Source organism: Porites lutea, chromosome 5, assembly GCF_958299795.1.
Source record: "Porites lutea chromosome 5, jaPorLute2.1, whole genome shotgun sequence".
Lineage (NCBI taxonomy): Eukaryota > Metazoa > Cnidaria > Anthozoa > Scleractinia > Poritidae > Porites > Porites lutea.
In genome coordinates this window covers 2,172,501-2,190,000 of record NC_133205.1, presented here as the reverse complement: position 1 = coordinate 2,190,000, position 17,500 = coordinate 2,172,501, and the positions used below count along the sequence as shown (strand labels likewise).

General features: G+C 37.5%; 4 protein-coding genes across 4 annotated transcripts in view; 1 reads left to right on the top strand and 3 right to left on the bottom strand.

Annotated features, from left to right (window-relative positions):
- The window catches only part of LOC140936803 (uncharacterized), a 4,818-nt gene extending 3,432 nt beyond the window's left edge, over positions 1-1,386 (top strand). The window contains exon 2 of the mRNA XM_073386303.1: positions 1,270-1,386. Within this exon, the coding sequence (XP_073242404.1) occupies positions 1,270-1,386 (117 nt within the window). The remainder of the gene's footprint in view (positions 1-1,269) is intronic.
- Positions 1,387-3,451: 2,065 nt separating this feature from the next.
- On the bottom strand, positions 3,452-6,377 carry LOC140936454 (protein usf-like). Its single transcript, XM_073385930.1, has 2 exons — positions 5,979-6,377; positions 3,452-4,220 (listed from the first exon to the last, which is right to left on the bottom strand). Exons 1-2 carry the CDS (start codon positions 6,289-6,291, stop codon positions 3,844-3,846), a joined length of 690 nt encoding a protein of 229 aa, XP_073242031.1. The 5' UTR covers positions 6,292-6,377; the 3' UTR covers positions 3,452-3,843.
- A 4,411-nt stretch (positions 6,378-10,788) lies between these two features.
- LOC140936447 (uncharacterized) lies at positions 10,789-13,494 on the bottom strand. The gene is made up of 2 exons (XM_073385923.1): positions 12,522-13,494; positions 10,789-10,926 (listed from the first exon to the last, which is right to left on the bottom strand). Exons 1-2 carry the CDS (start codon positions 13,200-13,202, stop codon positions 10,798-10,800), a joined length of 810 nt encoding a protein of 269 aa, XP_073242024.1. The 5' UTR covers positions 13,203-13,494; the 3' UTR covers positions 10,789-10,797.
- A 140-nt stretch (positions 13,495-13,634) lies between these two features.
- On the bottom strand, positions 13,635-17,282 carry LOC140936456 (uncharacterized). The gene is made up of 2 exons (XM_073385932.1): positions 16,794-17,282; positions 13,635-15,592 (listed from the first exon to the last, which is right to left on the bottom strand). Exons 1-2 carry the CDS (start codon positions 17,271-17,273, stop codon positions 15,440-15,442), a joined length of 633 nt encoding a protein of 210 aa, XP_073242033.1. The 5' UTR covers positions 17,274-17,282; the 3' UTR covers positions 13,635-15,439.
- Positions 17,283-17,500: the final 218 nt, after the last annotated feature.

Below are 17,500 nucleotides of genomic sequence, written 5' to 3'. Positions count from 1 at the left end.
TCATTAAAAGGAGGTTCTGTTTCATACATTTACTGTAATTTTGCCCAGGCTGAAAAAAGTCGTTTGTTACAGTGAAGACTAGAGGTTCGTTAAATCGAGGTTCCACTGTAGTCAAATTTGATTAATGATGGTATTTCTGACAGTGTAGTTTAACAGAACAGACAGTAATAGCTATTTTGCTAGCACAGACCAGAGGACTGGGTGGCTAGGAGGAATTGTGGGGGGCTTGCTTGGATATGTTTAGTTGTACTTTGCAAATTCGAACCAGTGTAGGTCAGCATTCATTCGAGTTCCTAACTTTTTTTTTATTTGCCAAATCTGTTATATTTGTCTGTAGACAGTTGGCAGTTGTTAGTTTTTGTGTACCTCTGCCCCAGATTGTTGGCATTACAGCTGATTTCAGCAGGTGGGGGTATATGTTGTGGTTTAATTTTATCCTTGGTTTAAAAAAGTTTTGTTTTCCTTTGTTTCTGAGTATGGTAGTATGGTAGTTAAACCAAGGATAAAATAAACCACAACATATATGTTCCCTTTTTTCCACAAAGTGGTTTTGGGTTTTCAGAATTATGGCATTGTCGTACTCAGTTTCTTTAGTTTGTTTTTTGTTATGGGGTGTTATGTTTTTGTGTTTTGTCTTGTATTCTTATGGTAAATTGTATAAGTAATAGGAGTGATATTGGCATAAATACCACAAGTGATATTATTTCGAAATTGTTATACGCAAGTTTATGAGCTGTTAGATGAGTGAAATTTGAGAGTGGTATTTATGCCAAATATCACTTACAAATCAAGATATTAATTTTGTTTATACTACTACTCGCAAACTTTTTGGAATTTTCACGTGTAGGTATTCCAAATTAAGCTAAAAGACCACTGCTCTAAGCCAATTAGATTGCAGAAATTTCTCATGTAGTAGTACAATGCAGTAAACTGGGTCCTTTCTAACCTTCGGGCCGCTGTACTTTCTCTTTTGTGGGTGTCTTTCTGGGTAGTGAAGGTGGGTACGTTTGACCTAACTCAACTGTAAGTGTAATGTGTAACAGAGGCCCTGTTAGGGGAAAATATTGCTTTTCGGTTGTTTCTTGTTTAGTTTGGCTTAGTTTGTAAACATATGTCCGTGCGCAGAAATAGTGGGAATCCTAGAAAAAGAGCTTTCAAACCTCCGTTTGAATTTAATATTATTTTACAATGCTGACAATTATTGATATAAAACTGATAATTGTTATTTTAATTCAAAATATTTTTTCATGTTGTTCTTGTTGAAACTAGAAAGCATTCAAGTTATTTGTTGATGGGAAACTAAACCTGGAAAGGTGTGAATTATCATCCATGGAAGAAAAGGTCAAGGAATGCCTGGACATCATAGGAAATCAAGTGGACAATTAGTCATCAGCATGAACAACAATATGGAATGAGCAGGAGGAGTTGAATGTGCTATATATGTGCTTATATTTTTTAGATAAATGAACGTACCCCCTCTCATGGACTGCCACCTTGCTGTGGTGGAGGGGCTTGTGTGTCTCTGTGATCCTGCGAACTCAGCCGGCAGAGGCTTAGCCTTTGGCAGGTGCAACCAAGCCGGAAAGATCAATGGGGAGAGACCAGACAAAAGGGCAGTCAAAAAAACTCTTTAAAGTCTTAAAAAGTTATGCAATAATTATTATTAACTCTCATTTAAAAAAGGTTTCAATAACTTAATGTTAAATTGTAACACTGTATGTGTAAGGTTGTCATTCCAAAGGTATTTGTATTATGCTTCAAATATAATATTATTTTACAGAATAACATCTGTTACGGTGTGTTCAGTAAGCATCGGAAATCGGAGAATTCTCTGTTTACTTGGCTAAATCCTCTGACTAACATTTGGTAGCCTATGACTACTTTTTATTCAGACGTAGAGCCTTTTTCAAAATATTCTCCTGTAATGTTATACCTTTCTGCTGCTACTAGAATTCTTAATGAAACCCATGTGTTATAAATTAATGTACCAGCAGATGAACATGAGCTACAATTCAAAGAAAATGTTGTAAATTTATATTTGTAAATCTATTAATTTATTTATTATGATTCTATTTTTAGAGATATTGTGAAAATTATTTTAAAATTTCTTTTTATTTAACTTTGCATTTTGTTTATAAACTTTAATGCAAATGTATTGTCAGAACACTTCAAATGCAAGACAACTCTTTACAAGATTGAAGGAGGAAATTCTTTAGCTGTTAAAGATGAAGAAGAAATGCAAATTAAGTCTATTAGGAATTATTAGTGAAAGTTGTAAGGAATTAGAGAACTTTGCAGATTAAATATCTTCACCATAAACAATATCATTTGAGTACCTTGTGGATGTCAATGGTTGACTAACTCTTTTGAGAAATTATTTAGTTTAGGGTGTGTGAGCACCTTAAGCAATCCTGCTGGCATTAAAAGAACCATTTCCTCACAAACTGCATTCAAGTATTTTTTCTTATGAAAAATACTATATCACCGTGAATGCTTCTTCATAAAATCTACCATCCTTCTTAATCCCAAATCACAAATTTCCTTTGTGCAATGTGGATTAGTTGGCTTGGTAAAGGCATGGCTAGTATATGCAGCTCATTTCTCACTCCAGCAGCATCAAACTTTTGCGCAAGACCCTTAGCATCTTTCAATGAAGAGGACCCTTCTAGTAGATCTATACTACCAAAGTGAGCTTGCACTGGTATTTTGATCTTGCCCACATCACATATGGTCAGAGGAGGGAGTGCTCCCTATAATGGCCTATACGGGTAGGCTCTGCCCAAAAGGGGTAACTTTTCAGGCTTCAGGTATATGAAAGGGTAGGGATTTCACTAGTTGAAGTGTATAATAGGGTAGGGAAATCTGTCATTGCTAACAGATGAATTTTGGGGCTTTTAAAGTCGAGAAAACGTTCTATTTTGGTGATCGATTCGTATTTAAATGACAGTGCATTTACAGCAGTTAAAAGGGAAGCAAAGGTCTAAACAAGGTACATGAAAAGGGTACCATTTATCAAAAGAAGGTTACATAAAAGGGGTACCTTTTTTGTTAAAAAATGGTCTATAAAAAGATAAGGGGTTTGATTCCCACCCCTCACCACCACCACTCCCCCCCCCCCCCGGAGGATTGCCGTAGAAGGGGGGAAGGTAGGTAAAGGCCCACATGGCTGGATACCAGTTTCCGTAGCATGAAGCAAGCCTAGGAGTATTGCAACTCCCCCCTGGACGGGAGGGTTACCCCCCTGCAGTATGTCACCGGTACCCATTTATACACCTGGGTGAAGAGAGACAAAGTGGAGTAAAGTTCCTTGTGTAAGGAAACAACGGGACAGGCGAGGCTTGAACCCCCGACCTCTAGATCCAGAGTTCAAGGTGTTAACAGCTCGGCCACACACACCCCCACTAATTACTATACAGATTACTACTGCACTACATTTGTTCTAACAATATGATTTGGGTATTGGTACTGATGATGTTTATTGAAGTATATGAAAATGAGTCAGTTGTCTTTAAAAATGAACCTAATTTTGTTTAGATCTGCATTTAAAGCACTAGACTATGAAAATTCTTTTTAAAATATGGCTCTCTGTTAATACTTCATGGCAATCTTTCAGACTACCTTAAAGCCAAATAACAATATTAATTTTTTTACTTTTGTAAAATGTGGATTAGTAGAGTGGTTTAGTTGAATAACGTTTAGCATGTTTTGAGTACATTTTTAAAGAAGTATGTGTCACAACTCTAGCAAGTCTGTTGACTTAAGAACAATATTCATCATATTCTGCTTTCTTCTATTAAAAAAGGAAAGCGCCCACAGAATCAAAGTATTGTTTGCAACAAAGGTTCACTGTAAATGTTTCTTCATAAAGTCTACCATCCTTCCTAATGCCAAATCACAAATTTCCTTGGTGTAATTTGGATTAGTTGGATTAGTAAAACCATGGCCGGTATCATACATGTGTAACTCATAATTCACTCCTGTGGCATCAAACTTCTCTGCAAGGGCCTTAGCATCTTTGGGTGAAGAGAACCCTTCTAGTGTATCTTTAGAACCAAAGTGAGCTTGCACTGGTGCTTTGATCTTGCCCACATCACAGAGGTCAGAACGCGGAATGCCATAGAATGGAGCAGCAGCAGAAATCTTTTCGGGAAGTAGTGCGGCAGCTGCTAAAGAAAGGGCTCCACCCATACAGAAGCCAGTTGCACCCACCTTCTTACAACCTGACAAGATGAAAATAGTCTAATAAATGTAACTGAAGGAGTATAGGTTTAATTGTGTTTTATAACAAAGAATTTACTGTGGTGCAGAAGTCAGGAAACACACAAATTATGTGGTTGGCTTTATCAACTAAGGTGCAGTTTTTGCTAGTCCAACTCTGTTGAAGGGCTAGTACAAATAATTATAATCAAATAATTAATAGTGATATTTTGCAAATTAGCCACTAGCCTGTGTAGCAAGCATTTCCAATGGAAGAGTTGGAGCAAAAAAAAATGGAAGAGGAAACTCTCCCCTCCCTCTCCCCCATCATTCCTCTTTTTTGCTCTCGTCCCAACTTTCTTGGCCAACTCGCATGAAAACGCTTGCTACATATACGCAGGCTAATTGGCCACAGACCTTGTTTGGGACTGGAATCCTATTTACGATCTTGGTGCGCAACAAGATACTGGGTACGTGGGGGAGGGGGGGGGTTACTCTCTGTGTTCCACCCGGTTCTGCAAATCCTGACCCTATGGTAGACCCTAAAATGTCATTTTTCACACCCGTTTTCAGACCTGGCCTCTAAAATCCCTACCCATTTTCAGACCTGGAGGTGGTCACAAAACGCGACATTACATGTTTTCGTAAAACATAAATTATGTTACCATTGCTGAGGTTAAAAACGCAATGAAAAGATTTCTTAAAATTCATTTCGAATTCACATATTACACTTTCTTTCTTATTCATCTGGAATTGAAATGATGAACATATCAATACAAAACTGCAGTTCCTTCATAAACCACACCCAATTCCGGACCAAAATGGGCCAAATCTAAACTCTTTTTCAGACCAAAATGGTGCAAAAACCCTACCCTTTGCAGCGGCTCTATAGATAGCATCATGACTAGGGTTCTTAATCTGGATTGGATGAAGGATTGGATCACTAATCATGTCAGGTTACTCAAAAAGTTAAAACAAAGATGAAATGAAATAAAAGCAGTGCCTGCAGTAAGGCAATGTAGGTAAGCATGCAGAAACAGGCATCTTTATTTCTTCCTCTTTTTGTATTTCATCTTCTTTTTTCCGTCTACTGCAGGGATCATATCCAGTGATCCGATCCAATCCTTTATTAGGTTGATGCCACTGTTGCTTCTACAAAGGCATGTATCTTTTCTGAAGGCACTCGGTGGCTATAACGCTAAAATTATAGGTCTTAATACATTCCAGTAAATTATTTTTATGAACAGCAAGTCTGCATATAAAAGATGAACAGCCATGCAGTTCGTATGTCAAAGTGTTAGACTACGTGAGAGAATTTCACCCACACTGACCTTGTCAGTAAGAGCTTTAAGATAAGCTTCTCTTGGTGGTAAAAGTCAGTCTCGGATTTATTTTTCAGCTGGATTCTTGCAATTTTATTGCAATTTAAAGCTTGCAATTTCTTCCTGTACCGATGATCTTATGTAAAAAGGCATAATTAACTTCAAAATTTGACACTTTCCCCGGGTCAACTCAAAACACTTCCTGCCGTCACGACAAGAGAGAACGATCACGAATCGCCCCGGGAATCGCCCCACCCCATGACCTAAATAAGCACCCATTACGTACTGTTACATGCTTACGTATCCAGTTTATCTCGTATCGCACTGATCTACCTATCCAATTATATATGCAATGTTTTCCATTTAATATCTCTAAATGTATCCCGCGAGACTGGGTCTTCTCAAAAATTAACTAAAGGGAAAACAGGCCAGATTGCAGTGTTCCTAAAGTGGACCCACCTTTTTCCTTCAAATACTTCGCAGCCCCAGCGATATCTTGCACTGCGCCTGGCCAATCCAAATCAGCAGCGTAGTGGCCCGCAGTTTCTCGATCCGTCGCTACTTTTCCCCGGTACAAGTCGGGAACAAGAGTTACAAAGTTGCCCCTTTCAGAAATATCCGCAGCTTCGTCTATGATCACCTCATTCATGCCCCACCACTCCTGCAGAACCACGAGCCCCATGCTTGATTTGCTAGTGTCTCCCGTCAGAACCCCCGGGCAAGCTCCTTGTTTGTTTTCCGATGGAAAGCAGACCTTTTCTTTGTTGCTCATGATGGTTTTGGGCTGAAGCAATTAGCCTTAACAAGGATGAGATTCTTTCCGAATTGCTATAGTACGAAAGGCAACGAAAAGCTAGGTTTTTGGCTGGGTGTAACATGGGCACTAGTTTTTAGTCTCTCCTTCTTAGTTCTGGTCTGGGACAGCTGAAGGTGGCTCGTACCAGTTTTCACCTTTTTGAGGGTTTTATTTTCGAAAAGAAAGGACAAAAAAGCAAACAAAAGCCAAAATAGCACCTTTGCAGACTTGGATTATACACTGACTTTAAATAATTCTCAGTGCTACAGTTGTCATGGCAACATATCTTAAAAATTATTTAGACCTACCTCTGATAACCTAGAAAACCAAACCTCGACCCCCACTTGTGGGACATTTGCGCTCAGAGGAAATTTTCTTCGGTGTAGTTTTTTTTTTTATTTTTTTTACGTTTCTTTGGCGTTTCCTCTCATCTTTAATAAAATATTAAAGCAATAAAGCATTAAGAATGTTGATATCGACGTCGAAGTTGTTGAAGGAGCCATTAAATCGGACTATTGATGTGTTTCCTTACTTCATGTATATCTTTTTATTTCATTATTATTATTACTATTTTTTTGTTTTTAGCAGTTGAAAGAAACTTTTGAATTTTAGAGGTTGACAGTTTTTTTTTTATTATTGAAATGAAATGTTTTTAATTCGAAAAAATTTTTCTTAGTTACATTAACTTTTTTTTAAGCTAAATTAAGTGCTTTTTAATTCGACAGGAATTGTAAATAGTGTTTTTGAATGAATAGTTTTTTCTTTTTTTTAAGCGAATTAATTGTAAATAGGATTTTAATAGTTAGCATTGTTGTTAATAAAATTTCTTATTATTATTATATAAAAAAAGGGGATAACCGTACTTGTTTTCGACTTGTATAGTATATACTTCGAGATTTCAAAAATGTCCACGCTCCCGTTTTCAACCAAAAAAGCTGTGTTCTTCACTTTTAACTGGCCACTACTACACGATAGCCGTGGACTGGGTTGGGGTACATTAGTTTCTCCCCCTTTTTGGTTTTTTGTTGTGTGACAAACTTTGTTTGAAAAAAAAAAAAGAAAAAAAGAAAATTGCCTTAAATTTATAAGAAGAGGGCTTGGTTGGTGCGTCTTCAATGTCACTTAATAAGTATTTTTAAAAAAGCCATCCATGAATGAGTAGTCGTCGAGGAGAAGGAGAACATAACAGAGGTAGAAGATGCAGACAGAACTAAAAATATATAGAGGGCTGATATATCTGCTGTCTCTGTTCACAAGTATACTAACATGCACACGTACTTTAGCTCAAACCCGAACAACTTTTGTTCGATGAAGAACGCTTTAGAGATCTTTAGACTTAAGAATTGGTGTTTAACTTTTCGTATATGTCTGACAGGGACTATTTTTTTAATGTCCACTAAAAAAATTTCTCTATAGTCTCGTGGGCTAAGATAGTTGTAGCCTGTGAACATCCACCCTCTCCCTAAAAAAAAAAATTTGAGGGGCGGGGGCGGATGCACACAGGTTAAGATGTTTGTTACTAGTTATTGGTACTAATGATTTCCCGGGTACTTAATTTCGCGATTTTGGTGAGACAGTACTTCGCGGGGTTTATTTGGCGATTTCAATAGGCAAATATGAAAAAAGGGCATTAAATTTCGAGATTCAAGGGTCCTCAAGTTACTCAACTTCATTTCAGTTTTCAAAAAGTCTGACCTGTATAGTTCTAGATAAACTGGAGCAAGCAAAACGCCTATTTCAAAAATTAACTTTTAAGTTAAACTGGGAATCTTTGATAAATTAATGTACCTTATCTCACCACAGAAGATACAAAATGAAACTTACCAGTAAAAGTATATTTGTCGATATAACTGTATTTTTTTTTCAAGCTTGCGAGCGGGCGGAATCCTCCAAATCCTGCAATCTGATTGGTAGAGAGAGCGGGCAGTATTTTACGATCTTGCCCGCGACCGCGGCGGGCGGAATCGTCGGCAGCTTCGTTCACAAGTTTGTTTGTTGTTTGTGAATGAGCAAAAACCGTGATTTTTAAACCATTTTAAAACTTAAGATGTTATTAGCATTAGCTAGGGAAAAGTGAATTTTATTATTCAGACAAAAAGTCTGAAGGGAGAAACAAGCAACTCAGCCAGGAAAACCGCTAAAGTAAGGCAAAATAGGCGATTCGTGATGTCTCTTCACTAGCTTTATAACCACGCTGTAAGTACGTACTGCAATCTTGCTTTTGTGCACCGTTTATTCGACATTTTTGCAGAAAAGGTTGTTGTCAATGATTGCCGATTTAGCTTTGAATCTTAAATAAACAACACGAATCATTTTTCCAGCAGCCTAGCCCGAGCCCCTCGGCGTTCTCTCTTGATCCGTTGTCCGCGCGAAGTCTAGGAGACAGCGGCAATCTGACACTTTTTCAGCTTGTGCGATATCTGAAGGAGAGCAGATCTATACTTGATTAAGCTTTTCAGTCATGGCGTCTAAATTCAAGGTAGACATGATCCTTATCAGCAGATAGGGGAAGCGAATTGAAATATTAATGTACATTCACTGAATCAAGAGTAACACCAAAAATGGGCAATGGATGACCTTAATCGGTCAATCTATCAGTCATCGATCGATTCTGCACTTAAGCTAGTGATTCAGCATATTCTTTTATTGCCACGACGCTGCCCGACTACGCCTTTATAATATTGTCTGTTGTCTGAAAAGGAGAACAAATTATGGATCTCAGTCTTCTTTTTCTGAATTACCAGAGAAACATTCAAGCTACCATTAAAGTAACTTTCAGATTGTGTGCTTTGATTCCTGTAGGATATTCAAGGTAAAATACTGTACTGCTTGGTAACCTCTCGGTCGAATCATGTCTAAAATTCAGGGTGTATACACAGCACTGTCAGCTGTAAAGGTGTGCCATTGAAAGAAAAGGAATGAAGTCGCTTAGCATAATGGAGAACTCATCGAACACCAAATCTCATGGAAAGTTTTTTGAGTAAAATTAGACCACTTTTACTGAGAAAAGACGTTATCCAAGACTGTTTTGATCACTGCGTGATTACGGACTCATCTTTGAAACTTTTAAGCACTATTTCTGTGCAGGGGTCCGTCAGATTAAGAGTAACTGGAAGCAGGAGCCTATGGGCTCCTGCTGGAAGAAAATGCCAAGGATTACACTTGATCACTCTATTGAGAAATTTTTATCTGCTTCAGATTAGGCAACTGGGACTCGCAATTAATAAAGATTAGCAAAACAGTGTACGGTAAAATACCATGCTCTGGTCCAAGAATATTAACAACAATCAGTACAGGCAGTTTTAAAATAATTATAATCTTTTATTAGCAACTGATATTGTTTTACAGCAATTCTTCATAACTAAAAAATACGTCTACTTATCTTTTAGTTTTAATTATTAGAAAGGAGGGGTCCGCCATTTGCCACGGTATTGTTTTTGTTCTTTTTGTTCCGCCATAGAAGTTGTTTGTTTTGCTCTTTCTTCATTTTGGATAGTTAACTTTTTTTTTGTTCGTATGCTTTTTTTGCTCATTTTTCTTTTTTTTTTTTCCGTTTTTACTTTTATTTTCTATTTTTTCTTTTTCTTTTTCTTTATTTTTTCTCATAGATGTCGTTCAACACAAAGGCGTTAGGTTGCTGGGTTGTTTCATGATTTCTTTTTCCTTTTCATTTTTTCCTTTTTTTTTCTTTCCCTTTTTTCTTTTTGTTATTTCACTTAAACGCAGACACACTGCGTTGCTTTTCTTGTTTGAATGTTTCTCCAACCTTTTTTTCACTAAACGTTTAAGCTTATATCAGGTTTCAGTACCAGGTATAATTCCCTCCTCCTTCATCTGGGCTTGGGACCAGCAGGATCTTGCTAAGAGCCATATAATCGATCCTGGCGGAGTTGCAGAGTTATTTTTAAAAATAATAATAATAATAATAATAATAATAATGATGATAATGATAGCAACAAACATTGCCTTTAACTATCATTAACATATATATCATCTTGCAATATCTCAGACATTTTCGCAAGGCATTTCAAATATCGCTTTCAAATTCAGGTGCAAATCGCATTGGTCTTCATCAGTCGATGAACCACGTCGGCGATCTCTTTAGCAAATGCTGAATTTTAACTATAAATTTACAAATATATAAACTTACAATATATATGACAGACATATCGCAAAGAATATGTCTTTCAAATTCAAATTTCAAATAGTTTCAAATATCGCTTTTAAATTCAGGAACAAATCGCTTTGGTCTTCATCAGTTGACGAGCCACGACGGCAATCTCTCTTACAAATATATAATAATAATAATAATAATAATAATAATAATAATAATAATAATAATAATGGAATTTATATAGCGCTTATACATCGCTGTTCTAAGCGCTTAAATATATAAACTTACAATATCTATGACAGACATATTTGCAAAGGATATGTCTTTCAAATTCAAATTTCAAATAATTTCAAATAGCGCTTTCAAATTCAGGTGCAAATCGCACTGGTCTTCATAAGTCGGTGAACCACGTCGGCGATGTCTTTAGCAGAAGCTGAATTTTGTTGAGACGGAAAAACCGAGTAATAGGTGTCCTCTATATGTTCACAGAAATCTTCCTGAAAAGATGAACCCATAAGGGACTGGTCATTATTTATGTAGAGGTGGGGCGGGGGGGGGGGAAGAAGGGGGGGGGGTCAAGGCTATTTCAGATTGGCTAGGGGGGGGCTAAATTTTTTTATAAAGAAGTTTAGGGGGGTCAGCAGTTTGATCGCTAAGTATATTTTAAGAGGGGTCTATTTAAATAGAAACAATATATGTGAAACAGCAATACTAAATTGTACAAATTCAAATTTCTGTTAATCATATTGCTTTTTGCTTATTTAAAGCATCACTATTTAGTACAACTTAGTCATTTGTATTTGACAGAAATTCTGTTTGCACCCCAGACCTATCTGCTTTAATATTTGGTTTGACTGAATTTTCTTTTAACAAAATGCTTGTCACTTCAAAATCCCAAGAAAAACATGATGAAACAACAAGAAAGTAGTCGTTTTACAACTGCAGGAAAATCATTTGAAAAGAATTATATTTAACATGATTATTACATTTGTGTTCCCCATGAAGGCACAATTTGTAAAAATCTATCACTTTTCCTATATTTATACGCTGATTTTGTAATAGAGCTAGTTTAGTTCCATTGTTATGCAAAGTAACTAATCATCTTATGATTAGTATGTTTATTTACCAGTTAAGTCTTCACTCTCAACAGAGTATTGTTACATGCATTTTAATAATACTTTGTAGAGCGTATAAGAGGAGATATGAAGTGGGGGGGTCATCAGGTAAATATTGAATAAAGAAGGGGGGTCACTTGCTATTTGCATGGTCTGCAGGGGGAGGGCTTACAGAAATTTTGATCTTTCCAACAGATTTTTCCTTCCCTCCCCCCCGCCCCCCGGCCCTCTACATAAATAATGACGGGTCCCTAACTTACTTTTAATTAATTAACCTTGTCGGCCAACACTGAAATTACTTTATCAAAATAATATAAAAACAATATGCAACGAAATCAAGTAGTTTTGAACAAATTGCACTGTATGGTCCAGCCGAAGCCCCGTTCTAGTAGTTAGTCTATAAGTTTAGGTTATTTAACTTAGCTGAACGCCAGATTTCTTTTAGCGATCAGAAGAAATGAAATATTTAGTTCCGGATCATGCCCCGATGCTCACTGGTCACATTGCATGTGATTACCACGAGGTTCTTAAATATGTAATGTATCCCTACAAGGGTATAACTTTAATAAATCTCGATGCGATTAAATAAAGGGAAATTAAGGGATTTCCTTCCTTTCCGTTATACTTGTTTGCAGTGTTTTCATTGTTTATTCTTAGACTGCGGGAGACATATTATGTGATTTGGTTTCGATGTCGGTAGGCGCCTCCAACCCAATAGCACTATAGTGGCAACTGAATCAGATCACGCGTGGGATTCTTGATACTAAATCATGACTATCATACTTGTGGCAAGTCTCTGAAGTCTAAAACATTACTCTGAACAATTAAATAGAAAAGGAATTTCCTTAATCTAGCGGAGCGTTTCTCTTTTGGCAATGCCTTATAATGAATTTTCTGCTTCCGCCTATGATCACGAATACAACGCAATTTACAAACATGCCAACTAAAATCTGATGATTTCTTATTCGTCAACTTACCCACGTCCCCGGTTCTGGCATTCGACAGTAAAGCTCATCAGCGGCGCTTCTACACATTTTACCGATTTCTTCAGACGTGAGACGACGTTCTTCGCTCATTACAAAGGCTTCAGCGACGGTTTCTCCAGCGATATCAACCAAAAGAGTAAGCTGACTCCACGGATCCAAACGTTCGTGTTTGATCACCTCATCGAACTCACCTATGACTTTCTTGATACTCTTTCTCGATTCCAGCAATGATTTTAAGGTCCCATCTGCAGATATTCCTTGCGCTGTCGTTTTTGCGAGATACGTAGCTGCCTGTTCGACCGAATTGAAGCAAGAACAAGAATCCTCAAAGCCCTGCCGTTTTCTTGCATACATATATACCAGAGCAGTCAGATTTCTCTTTTTTTCAAATTCAGTTAAGAATTTTTTAAGGTCCTTTCTTTGTACTGCACGCAAACCGTTCTTAAGCGAGCTCACGTCTTCCCAAGAAATCTCTCGGGCATCTTCTAATAGGCGAAAAAGTTCCAGAGTGTCACTAGTTTCCGCATACACGGTGTAGTAGAAGCGAAACTCTTTTTCACTATCTTCCGTCAACCCTCTCTTGATCTTAAGGAGCACTTCTTTGTAATCATGTTCAAGTTGTCGTTTTAGTTCTTCACTAATGTTAAAAGCGGCTGATGTTAGTGATGACATTATTTTGGCGGTACTGGCATGGGGATGTTGGTAATGGCGGACCCAACCGATGAAAGCAACCGAGTCTCTTTTATACCCTTGAATCTTAATCAGCACCAAATAAGGGCAATGGGATGACGTTGCAGGGGTTGTTGAAAATAACCACAAAGGGACAAACGTAGACGCCGCGGATAGCACGATGATTCGATTATCACATGATTTTTCGTCAACCCTGATTGACCCTACCTCCACCCCACGTAGGTCCTACATCGATGCCTCATTGAACCCACATCCACACAACATCGTCCCTACATCGACCTCAAATAGACCTCACATCGACCCTACCTTAAAAGAGGTATTGCCTTTACACGGTGCTGCCTCGAAAACAGTTCCAGTGTGAACGCAGCCAGTCATAGATAATAAACCATCAGTCAAATGAAAACAACATAATGGTATTTTGCAGTCAATCATTTTTATTTATATTTTCTGCAGTAAGTTACATACTTCCACTGAGTAGAAAAACATATCAAGCAATACACGGGCGTAGCTAGAAATTTTCCAGAGTAACGCACAGTTTTCCAAATCCATCCTGCCCTTTTGCTCAAAACTCTCAAATCATTTCCCTCGTGGATAACATATTTCTTCTTTATCAGTATGGTTTCGTAATCATCTCTCTTGGCCGTAGGAAATTGTTCCCCAGGAAGCAGTGTATGTGGGAAACCAGGGAAAAAACTGGATTTCGTTTTGAAAATTTATCTGAAAGCAGTTTTAAAGCCGCGATGCACCAACGAATCTTTTCAGTTTTTAGCTATCACTTATTCCTCGATCCTTTTCTCTTGGGTTTTTCGTTGTATTGTTTTCAGACTTTGTTTTGTTTTATCCTATTTTCATCTTCAACTTATTTTCATGTAAACACGTGCGTACTGGCGAACAGGTAGCTACGCCCTTGCAGTAATAATACAGATTGCAGTGGAACCTTGATATAACGAAGGTCCAAGGGATCTGAAACATGTTAGCTATAACGAATCTTCGAGGTTACGTTTACTTTTAATTTCGGTAGGGCAAAGTCAAAAGAATATTGTTCGTTATACCAAAGAACTTCGTTACATAGAGGTTCGTTTTATCGAGGTTCCACTGTATACGTTTTTATCATGGAAAATTGTTCCTGTATTCAATTTGATCAGGTCAATCCTTTCATACAGCTGCCTTCACGCTCAGAGCACATTCATTTCCGTCAAATCTCTTCTTGCAGTACCCCTCACATGATGATGAAGAAATAGTTACCACAAAAAAATATAAAATATTAAAAATAATAAATATTAAATATCAGTACATTGAATAATTGCTTTGCACTGTATTTTTTCTTTTCTGTAGTTTTTTCAAAGGGCAATGTTTCTTTTTTTTCCCCTCTCTTTTCTTAGTTTTTGTTCTTTACTTCTTTGTTTCTTGTTTTCTCAGATTTTTATTGACACTGTACTGGTCCGCCATTGATTTATTCAAATTCTCGTTGGTTGTCCGTTTTTTTTCTGCTTAGTAATTTCGTTTTTCTTCCTTATTTTTGTAATTTTGCATTTTTTTAAATATTTTTTTGTGTTCAATAAATTCTGATTTGAACTGGTGTTCGTTGTTTATTTCTTTGCTCTTTTCTCTGTATTTTTCCTGTTTTTTTTTTTTTTAATTTTTTGGTCGTAAGTTTTTCTTTTTTTTTTTTCGTCGAATTTTTATTCGTTCTTAATCTTTTGCTTTTTTTTTTAGTTTTCATTTAGTTTGTTTGTTAAATGTTTCCCATTTTTTGTAATTATTTTTTCTAGCTGACACCTGTATTGAAAAGAATGCAGCGAATGAGAGTGTATGCAAATTTAAGCTCAAAGTGTTCGCTGAAGGTGATGGTATTCACGAACAATTCACTTAGGGGCTCTCTTGCCGAACAATAATATGTATTGGTTTTTAAAACAGGTGCCAAATTGACCTCACAGTTTAACATTTCAGGAAGTGCTTTGCTTTAAACTTCGCCAAACCGCATCCTTTTCTAAACAGGTGAATTTTTTAAAATGCAAATAAAGGAACTATCGGAGTGTCTTTTCTCTGGCTGCCTTTTGTCTGGTCTCTCCCCATTGATCTTTCCGGCTTGGTTGCACCTGCCAGAGGCTAAGCCTCTTCCGGCTGAGTTCGCAGGATCACGGAGACACACAAGCTCTCTACCACGGCAAGGTAGCAGTCCATGAGAGAGACAGGTTTTTTTTTTTTTTTTTCTGTGCCTAGGTGATGAACCTCTTCAGGGAAAGGGGATTGTCCTTGAGCTGTTGCACCAGCTCAGCTATTTTTGATTTGACAAGCATGCTGCTGGCTTCTGAGCTGTGTTGTTGGTTAACTAAATTGCACTGGTCTTTCAAATCGACACAGCACTCTTCCTAAAAAATACAACAATAACAAAATAATGGCCCTATCCAGCACCTCAGAGGAAGCATATTTGTTAGTTAAAACCTAGAGCAATTTGCATGTCACTTGTTTTATAAGATTTTTTTCCGTCAACACTTGAAGACTGTTTCAGTTTAAAAGATGTAAATAACGGTCTTAAAAACACTTCTTTGTTTATTTCTCACGGACCAGGCTCTTCTGACTTTGGTCTAGGGATGAAGTCGGAATTTCCCAAGGTGAAACTGCAGCATTTATTCATGCATGTAGCTAAAGACAACCAATAAAAACAAACAAATTGAATTTAGCATCGGCAAATTCCTTACTTTTGTTTTTCATTCGTCATAAAATGACCTGTTTGTGTGACTTTTGTCACTGAAATGACAAAAATGGGAAAAGTCAGACAAACATTGCCAGACTGTCCAATCTTTTGAATATGTAAAATCAGGATATTTTTAAATAACCGACGAATCACGTGACTACCTGAGCGCCCTAGGGAGGTCTGGGAGCAAACTAAATGTTTAAATTTTGATGCCCTGAAATGCTGTTTTCGTGTTCTGAGAGGGCGATTTCTTTCTAAAATGTTCGCTGAATTGACTGTTATTTTTATGCCTTTTACTAGTTGCGTGTTTTCACATTCAAGTACTCGATTTTGTTTTATATTTCAGGCGGTATATTTACGTTTTCTCGGTATTAACTTCAGTTAAGTACACTTTGTTAGGTGTTCTTGTGTATTTATCCTAAGAATTCATTTGAATCAGAAAATCTCAAAACAGATGTCAAAATCGGGATTTTTTCTATCCCGATCGCATGTTGGCCGGGATTCGGGATTTTCAAGAGAAATCGGGAGAATCCCGATGAGATCGGGATGGTTGGACTGTCTGCATAGCAAATTAATCACTCTGGTATGACGTCAGTCATTTTTGTTCTTTTAATATTTAGATGGCTTCAACCATCAACCAAGCAGCAACTAGTATAGCAATAGTGATAAATAAAATCTCAACTCGACAAACGTCAACATGTGAAAGCAAATCTTTAACTGTGATAAAAACGACAAAAAAGAGACAAACAAACAGAACGCATACACGCAACTAAACTAACATGGATACGTGGCATCCAGCACGTCCCCCCAAACACTCATTCAGATACGTTTCTAAAAGCTTAGATTACTCAAGATGGATATATTTGACAACTCACCCAATTTATTTCGTGTCTTCGCATCAAACAGTAAAGCTCATCCGCCGCGCTCCAACACCGTTCAATAACTTCCGGCTTTAGCGAGTGTCGTCCGCCTTCGCTCGCTAAGGAATCAGCGACGATTTCTCCGGCAATAAGCTTTGTTAGATCTCTTTTGTTTTCATATCCAGTCAAGATTTCGACAAGATCCAGTCTCCGCACTGCATACAAACCTTTTTTAAGGAAACCTACGTCTTCCCATGAAATCTTTTGGACATATTCCAATGAACGAAAAAGTTTCAGGATTCCCATAGTTTCCTCAGGAATAAAGTCGGTGCAGTAAAAACGAAGTTCTTCCTTCTGATCGTTGTTTAAATCTTTCTTAATCTGCAAAAGAGTTGCTCTGTATTGCTGTCTAAGTACGTCGGTAATAGCAGCTGAAGTTTCCAATGACGACATTGTAGGGGTGTTGTTTGATGGCGGACGGAAAAGTGAAAGCATTCGTGCCTTTTTATACCCCAGAATTTCAATCACTACCAAAAAAGGACTGCATCTGACGTCAGGTTGTTGAATCGCACAATCAAACTGCGCCTGAAGGAGCAACCTCGTCCCCAGGGTCTTCTCGCTTTCCAATATGGCGGCGGCAGGAGAGTTTAACCTCGTCCCCAGGGTCAGGAGCGAACACCACATTAATTAATATGCGCTGGAAACGTCTCGAAACATCTGAG

What these genes read in the sequence shown, in the direction of transcription:
- LOC140936456 (XM_073385932.1), bottom strand. Translation starts at nt 17,273, where the DNA reads ATGCTTTCACTTTTCCGTCCGCCATCAAACAACACCCCTACAATGTCG. An exon ending in GAAGACACGAAATAAATTGG is followed by an intron (nt 15,593 to 16,793) that starts GTGAGTTGTCAA and finishes TGTATTTTTTAG; the next exon opens with GAAGAGTGCTGTGTCGATTT.
- LOC140936454 (XM_073385930.1), bottom strand. Translation starts at nt 6,291, where the DNA reads ATGAGCAACAAAGAAAAGGTCTGCTTTCCATCGGAAAACAAACAAGGA. An exon ending in GAAGTATTTGAAGGAAAAAG is followed by an intron (nt 4,221 to 5,978) that starts GTGGGTCCACTT and finishes TCATCTTGTCAG; the next exon opens with GTTGTAAGAAGGTGGGTGCA.
- LOC140936447 (XM_073385923.1), bottom strand. Translation starts at nt 13,202, where the DNA reads ATGTCATCACTAACATCAGCCGCTTTTAACATTAGTGAAGAACTAAAA. An exon ending in TGCCAGAACCGGGGACGTGG is followed by an intron (nt 10,927 to 12,521) that starts GTAAGTTGACGA and finishes TCATCTTTTCAG; the next exon opens with GAAGATTTCTGTGAACATAT.